Below are 8,589 nucleotides of genomic sequence, written 5' to 3' on the forward strand. Positions count from 1 at the left end.
TAACCAATTTATTTCTGGAGGCTTCGAGGTGTTTTGCTATGACGGACGGCAAATGCTCGGCCAGCAGCTCTGCTGTTAAAAGCTGGAACGCAAGATTTGGCTCATCTGGCTCGCAGCAGTAGTTCTCGCTTGATATCGTATACGTGTGCGCGCGTGAAAAAATGCCGTAGGTATTCTTAGGGCGATCCTGAAGTGATTTGTAAACATTTTGGGATTACTAGAAAAAAATTATGGACTTGAGTCTCTAGTCCGTGTTGCGTCCACACTCGCTGTGTTTACGTGACATTTTTCAGTAGAAAAATCTATTCGGAAAGGTTGTCCCCTCTGCACTCTCCTAGCCGATTTCATATGACGTTTCGTATGACGTCAAAACAAGATGGCTGTGCATGACTGAGCTTGACGGCACGGATTGCGCGCTTTATGTGACGCACGGCTCGACCACCACCTGCCACAATCAGTCGGCCAGGCGTTTTGCCGGCCGGCCACCGGCAGGTCATCGCAATTAATTCGCTCACCTGAAACTAAGCCATGACACGTCTGTGCCTGGAAGGATGTGCCTTCAGTTTCTTAGCTTGTAGACTGTATCAAGAACCAAGTCCGCTCCACACAAGCATCGATGCGAAGCTTCGCTGACTGATACGCTAGCAGAAAACCCAAGGCCAATAAAGGCGGGAGAATTGTCCCCGAAATTAATATAAGTACTAATGAATAAAAGCAACCGAAGCTTTTCCTCAGCTGCGGTTAGAGCGTTTCGCGCTGGGAGAACTAGCCCAGCGGCCAGCATCACCACCCCACATTTTGGAATTCTTTTTTTGCCAAAGGTATGCAGTTGTTAGCGATTACCTATTTGTGGTAATTTGGGGGACGCTTACTGCATGACAGGTATTTAAGAAATACTTACCTAAGCTGCTCGGAATGATAAAAATAAATAAAGATGGGAACAGGCTCCAGGTTATCTACTATATATTTCCATCCCTGGCTGCACTGGCTTAGGGCGTAGTGGCCTGGAGAACTAGGTTCACTTTTTTGCATTTTGAAGTTTTTATCCCCGATAGCATATGTCCGTTTAAGTGTATACAAAATTCACCATTTTTGCGCCTTAACGTTCATTGTACCACGAGAGAGTTACCAGAACGCGGGAAGACTGACAATGACGCTCTGGCGAGTTCTCGTTATCGTGGCGTTGCCCTAAGCACCGACGGCTTCCGGGCACTGCCCCGAATCAGCCGACTGTTGGTCTGGTGTGAGCAGGCCACTTACGATACAGGCACAAGCCAGGCAATCTCGAAAGGACGGAGAAAAGTGCATCGCATGTGAGCGTCTCCGGTGATGCGGAGGCAGTTCATCCACAACGTACACCTGATGTAGTGATCGTTAAGAATCCAAGCGAGGCTGGAACTCTAAGCTGACGCATTGTACATCCGACAACATGGACCCTATTCTCGACTGCACAAATTGCCGGCAATTCGCCCATGTTTTTTTTGCGTAAGCACGACGTAAGCAATCAGTGACGTGCTGCACCTATAGCTATGACAACATGCAGTGTAATTTGACGAGTCCCTCATAAAGATCGCTACCAAGGTATCAAATATTGTGCAAGAAAGATATAAAAACACTTGTGATGTACTATAAAAATTACGACGGTAGCTGAGGCTGAAGATAAACACATTTCTGGAGGTCAAAGTTGGCGTCAAGACCACAAGGCGATCAAGTAACTTTGATCCAAAAGCGAGCGAAAGCCGGGTGTCGAGCTAAAGAACATCAGACAACTTTTTTACCGTATCTATTTATTTCTTTCAATCGCTTTTAGTAACATATCTGGGCTCTCTGCTTCAATGCAAGCTTTGTTGCGTTATCACCTTCCCTGCCTCCACCGCCGACACGCCATCGTCTGCTGCTATGTTACAAGTTTATGGCGTGATCCCAAAAAAAGACAGCCGCGACCATCGCTTCTATGACACATAAGAGCAGCGAAACGCTATACGCCTGATAACCGCGGAGCGCACCGATGTCGCCGATTCACTCATTCGTCAATCTCGGCTCCAATCAGCGCTGTAATAAACTAAGGAGTCATTTTTCTTTGTTTTTTTCTCTTGAGTTCGATCATGTGACCCAACAGCTTACTAGGACGAGTGTGGACAAATGCCATGCATTGGGTACTTTTTGTCATGGAGAGGCCTGAACTGCCCTCTTATGTTGTGGTTACGCCAAACGAATAATTTTTTATTTTATTGCCAAACATAAAAGCAGACTACGGCACGTTATTTGTATGTTCCGTGATCGCTGACTTGGAAGCAGTTGAAACTATAATTTGTTTCAGTACGAAACATGCTTTAAACAGCGCGCATGCGAAACTACGCCTGCTGCAAAATTGCCGCACATTTCGCGGCGCCATAAGCCGGGGAAATTTTTTGCCCTATTTTGCTTGTATCTTGCGACAAAAACAGCCGCCATTTTCAAGCTGTTACGTAGCATTACGTCACTTTTATGCAGCTGAAGTTGTCAATGCATGACGTAATCGTTCCCGTCAACTGTTTAAATTACGTCCCGCTTCTCAGCCAATCACACAGGGGGTGTGTATTACAAGCAGTATTGTTGTTGAATAGCAAGACAGGCTTACGTTGTCATGTCAGCTGCATTTAGTCTGGTTTTTCACTGCCGGTCAAGAATTATGCGCCTTCAGTAACGAGAAATAAGGTAAACTTTAGAACTGGTGTCCGTAAACGACATGAAACGACAAAATGACGACAGCATACACAACCGCTTTGTCAACCGGAAGCACGTGACCAAAATTCAAAGCCAACAAGAAAAGACTTCCGGCAAATTGCCTGAATTGCCGGCAATTTGTGCAGTCGAGAATAGGGCCCCATGGTAAAAGCACGGTATGCCAATTACTGAGGTATCGAGAACGCCCAGAAAACGATATCGTCGGATACGAAGCATGTTGTTTCACGCAACCGAAACCGAAACTGGTTTGAATTGTAATCTTGCACATTCTCCAATCACGTAGCACCTCACATGAACGTCAGTGTTTTTTAAGTTTTAAGGCGAAGCAGTCTGCCTTTACCAGCCAAGGGGTTCTATTGCAACCGTCATCGTCAACAGAAATCTCTCGCGAACAAATAAAAGAAATTACTCCCACCGCCAGGAATCGAACCTGAACTTAAATGGAACAACGAGCCCGTCGTCTTACCGACTACGCTACGCCTACTTTTTTTTTTTTTCTTTATTGCCGGGTTTGGACATCAACTAAAACAAAAAGGCATGAACAACAAGGGTAAAACCGCTAACGCTATGGTCGCTAGCGTAGCTCAAATTAAAAACGCGGCATGTTCAATACTTTTTGCACCTCCAAAATCCAGTCCGGTACACACGGCTGGACCTTCCACACTTCTACTATCCGTCTGACGTTCTCGCAGAAGTACTGCCTCGCTGGCCTGGCATCGATATCACTGTTGCGGAAAGCCATGCGAGACCTCCATATGCCGTGCAAGACCAAAAGCATTAACAAATCATAAGGTACACCATTACAGTCTTCCTCACACAGGAACCGTATACCGTGACAATCAAGAGGGAAATCCTTTTTCAGGGTACGCTGTAGCACGTCCCAAAGAAAGACCGCGTCCCAGCAATCCAGGAACACGTGTTCGATTGTTTCGGGTTTCTTACACAGGGTACAGTCCACACCCCACGGGACAAATAGGCCCTTCTCCTGCATCCACGTTTTCACAGGTAAAACACCGGCGTGCAATTTAAAGAAAAAGGATTTGACACCAGGTGGAACCGCCATTGCTTTGACCCGTTTCAGTACATCTTGGCCAGTTCCTGCACGGTACAACGTTCTATACAGTGGAACTGGCAGACAAACATCAAGGAGATCTCTATACAACTTTTTCTTCTGTACATTGCACAAGTATTCCATGGAAAATCGTGCGCACAAAAATTGAGCCGCTTGGACAACTTCACGCAAATAACCATGAATACCGCCGGCTAATGGTTGGGTTGAACTAACAACATACTGTGGTAAGACCCTGCCCAAGCGTACCTGAATAACGGTGCGTAAGAAAGGATCTTGCTGACTACGCTACGCCTACACGAGCAGGCTGGCTGGACAGACGGCGCACTGAATGAGCAGAACGGCGGGTCTAGCGCCTGCGCTCAATCAAAGCCCTCGTGTGAAGCGCAAACCACGTAATGCATGATAACGGCGTTCAGGTGGTTTGGAATAGCGACGAACAGAACGGCGTATGACGACAATGAGTTCGAAGTGGGCCTTTTTTTGGCGGCTAGCAAGAAACAAGGGTGAGGGGACGCAGTGAGAGAGGCAACGCCATAGCCGAACATGCGCCCTTGTTCTCACCATTTGCCAGGCGCTCCTCTCCGTTTTCTTTCTGCCGGAGCTGTTGCATTCGGCTGTTTCTGGTTTAGACTGACGTCGCGAGGGTAGTCATTGTGGGTGTCGTTTGTAGCTTCGCCGTCCAACCACCTTCACAGGGTATATTGGGGCAATTTGTTTCTTCTTTCGGGCTTTATAAAATAAATACCGCCTCATACACCGGATAAACGATGAAAATTGCGTTTATTTGAGCTAGGTAATGGAGTGCGAGTAAAACTAGGAGCTTAAAAAAATTACTTTAGTGTACCTTTATGAGCTTTCAGTTTCCTGGGCTGCACACAAGGCGAGCACAAACGTACAGAGTCAAGTGGTAGTCGATTTCTCGCCACTGTGATCGCCGGATGTTAAACGCAGTAGTATTACTCGGCCAAAAGATTTTCCTGGACACTAGGCGTCCGCAGGTGCGATGCTTGCCCGGCGACATTATATGCGTGATGTTTGGTGTCTTTGTTCGCGAGTTTCAGACGACGTTTAAGGAGGCCGAGCTTACTTAATGCTTTTCCGGTTGTGTATTCGACATGGCGGCCAAGATAAATCGAAGTCGAAAAGAATGCCTAAATACTTTATCGATGGAACCATTTGAGTTACAATGTTGTTTAGAATCGCATGCTATGGCACCGTGTTCTACAAATTGATAGTGCGTATATTCTTAACCTAGAAACCAAAACTGTGGCCACGCTAAGAGGGCTATTGCTTTCAAAATCTTTGACCGAAAGGCTGATAGCCATGCTGCACAGGTCCGCTCCATGGTCTTACTTCGGCTCACTGTCATCCACTGTCATCCATCGGCTCACTGTGATATCCACTTATCAGTGGATATCAGCTATGCTGAGCAATAGTGCGCACAAAAACTTCATCAGCGCAACCGTCAATGCCAACCGCAGCAGCCAGAAGCTACTCTTGTGCGCTCGGACAACAGGAATGCGTAAAGAGGGAGGCGTGGCCGTAGGCTACTTACCAAAGCTAGTACGTCGTAGGGCAAAATAGGGACGTGTGTTCAGCTGCCTGTCTCGGCCTTTCCTGGATCAGTCGTTTTCGTATGCCGGGGAGGGTAGAACTGTTGCTGACTTAGTCTGGCTGACTTAGCTGACGATCAGCGCTTGGAGAGAATGGACAGTGAACGCAACAAGCCTAAAGAACAAGTAACACTATAGCATGTCGTATGCGGATGCGTGACGTATTTGTTCGGACAGCCTATTTCTACTTGTCAAAGCATGGCGTGTGTGCTGCGTTCTACCATGTACTTTCCCCGCTTGAGGGTATGGACCTGACAACAGGCCGTTAGGTTACCTTCAAATTGATACACTTTGACATCGTAGTTTGCGCTTCTGCGTTTTCATTCCTGCTATAAGGATATCGCACACCTCGCGCTGTGCGGCATCCTCTGCACAATTTTTGACATGAAGATCCGTGTAATTATTGCATGAAGGAAAGCATGGACACATCTTATGTGTGGCCTTTACTAAAGTGTTTTTCCGTCACCGAACTCGCAGAATACTTAGTAAAATAACTTGAATAGCGAGTAACTCATTGTTAATAAAATAAATAGCTGGTGGTATATTCACGCCATAAAATGATCGTAATTATGTTACTTTTTCAGAGAACCTGCACAACTGGCCGTGGTTACTCAAGCCGCCTCTAAAGCTAATGAGTATGCTCATCAAAAATCCGTTCGCGGAAATGGCCGACAAGTCAAAGGCCGTCATCGAATTCCGGTTCCAGAATCCTGAGGTACTCCGCAGTTTGCTTGGCAACCGGCAATTTTTTTATGAAATACCCAGAATAAATCACATTGGGTTTAAATTTCTAGGCATCTGTTATAGGTGAAAGATAAATAGTTTCCACAAGGAGCAGCTGCAAATAGGCGTTACACTGTATGCAACTGTATCGTGGGTTTTATTTGTGGCTGTTTTACAAAGAAACATCGATAAAGCATATTCTGTAAAACAGGTATTTTCACGCGGGTGCATTTTGGGAATCTTTTGTTTTCAGATCGGAATAAGCTGGCAAAAAAGTTACCCGGTTAGATGAAAACCACAGACAATTTTTATCGTCATACTTCCGGTTTTTTCTCGAACTTATTCAAACTGTTTTTAATTGCATTAGGTTTAGTAGGATCTTTGTCGATTCAGTGCGGTGTAAGAGCGGAAACGTTCGGCGAGGAACTGAAAAACGTAATTGTTCACTAGTGCATTACCAATGCTGCGGAAGGCCTTGCGAGGCTTGCGCAATAAAGGAGCTCTCGGAACCGGAGGGAAGCGGCAGATCTTTAAGTGGCAGTGGAATGCAGGAGGGCTATCTTTGTGTGACCATGATAAGAATATTTTCCGCAGGTATTGCGCGAATTCCCACAATTCCAATTTAGTCAGCTTGCACGTTAAGGAAGGGGCCCCGATGGCATTGGTCCTTCAAAATATTTACTGGTAAGCATAAAATATTTCAACTAACCGATGGGTGTTGTTGGTCCGAATTTCTGGAATAGTGAAACTCAGGGTATATTTTCCCTGGTTTTACGACGGACCACTCGAGTTCCGACAGAATCCCCGTAGAAACAATGCATGTAAAACTTTCGTCATCCGACGCGGTTCCATGGATGACCCGCATTATCCGACGACCCACTCGAAGAGAGCAACCAACCAACGAACAAAATTAAAGTACAGCAGTCCTGCTCCACTGACCTTGCTCAGCCGAATCTCCCCGGCACAGCTTTCTTCTCCGTCTCATGTTTCGTTTCTGTTCTCTCCAAAAGGGGCACCTTTCTTTCCACAATTGATTTCTCCCACTTCTCGCTCGCATTTCGAGTTGTGCAGCGTTTCCAGGGGCAGTGTTCTGGTTTTCAGTTTTACGATTCAGCAGAGGATCGCCAAAGAGGTTACGCTGACGGGGCTAGGCTTCTACTTGAGGTCGTCATGATAGTGTGTGCCAAGATTTGCACTCGGTAGCGGGAATTTCGGGAATGAACTGCGGTGCAAGATTTTCTTTAATAAAGCGTGATTGGTGGCTGCAATGCATTATTCTTTGCGCATGTACTTTTTTTAGTGGTTAGGGTTGCCGAAAATCGCAAAACATTCGCTTGTACTTTACAGTGAAGTTTCCTGCAAATCCGACGCGCGAAACTGTATTTATAGGCGTCATTGCGGTTGTTCGCATTTTACAACGCCCGTAATTTACGAAACCTTCTCACGGTCCCGAGAAAGTCACATAATCACGGTTCTGCTTTATTTCAAAAGGAAAAAAAATAGAGTGTTCAAATAAGTGAACGTTTTAAAGCGTGAACCCTCAGCAACGACCCAACAACAAGCCAAAAATTCAATATTCTGGTTAGCAAGCTATACCATATGAAACAGTGTTTGTGGAGGCCTGCTGCACGCAGCGATGAAGGTACGGCCAAATTAACATCCGGCCGCGAGTTTTGCTCACTTGATAACCACGTTGAGTATTTTGTCACGTTAATAAAAGCAGCTGAAAAAATATTTGCACCTCTTTGAACAAAAAACCACTAAGACATGTTTATTTTCTTCAATGAAGCTTCCCAGGTAAATACCTTGTTTGAACTTATTTATGCTAAGTATTCCAAACTTATTTCCAGGTGAACCGGCCCGACATGGCTCAAATCCTTTTGGACCATAAGCTCGGCCGAAGAAATGCTGTTCGTGCGGAGGGCGTAGAACTGAAAGACCCAGGTAAATTTACGTGCAATTAACGGTACTCTCCGCAGCTGAGCATACATGCCACCCTTCACCCCTTATTTTTCAAAAAACGATTTCGCGATGACAGAAGGGGTATCTTATGTACTGCTATATCCACGAAAGTCGAAAAGTGGCTGCACAAAATTGCTTTGTGATATTTCGAAGGTCTGTCGTGTGTTCCCCGCGGCATTTTTTGATCTGTGCAAAAGGTAGTCTACCAGGTTACCGCCTTTGGTTTGTGTTTTTCAAGCTCCAAAATGCAAAGGTGTTCACAGCGTCAAGTTTCAACGCGCTATTATGATCCCCGTGATAAAATATACAGGAACAGAGCATCGCACATTTGAGAGGAGACTTTCCCTAATACAGTAAACTAATAGCAGTGACCGGATTCCGCTGGGCCCTTCGTTCCCTTAAAACAAGCGAAATGTGACAACAACCAGTCGAAAGTTTATTACGCAATAAAGCTTTTCATCGTGTTTGTTTGAGCAAATTTTTTACATTAAT

At 45.6% G+C, this 8,589-nt stretch overlaps 1 protein-coding gene across 1 annotated transcript in view; it reads left to right on the top strand.

The window, feature by feature from the left end:
• LOC144137688 (putative cytochrome P450 CYP13A8) overlaps positions 1-8,200 on the top strand; it is a 35,365-nt gene extending 27,165 nt beyond the window's left edge. The window contains exons 7-8 of the mRNA XM_077669631.1: positions 5,997-6,127; positions 7,986-8,200. Coding sequence (XP_077525757.1) covers positions 5,997-6,127; positions 7,986-8,099 — 245 coding nt within the window. The 3' untranslated portion in view covers positions 8,100-8,200. The remainder of the gene's footprint in view (positions 1-5,996; positions 6,128-7,985) is intronic.
• Positions 8,201-8,589: the final 389 nt, after the last annotated feature.

Source organism: Haemaphysalis longicornis, unplaced genomic scaffold, assembly GCF_048455015.1.
Source record: "Haemaphysalis longicornis isolate Haplotype H1 unplaced genomic scaffold, Haemaphysalis longicornis Haplotype H1 scaffold_461, whole genome shotgun sequence".
NCBI lineage: Eukaryota > Metazoa > Arthropoda > Arachnida > Ixodida > Ixodidae > Haemaphysalis > Haemaphysalis longicornis.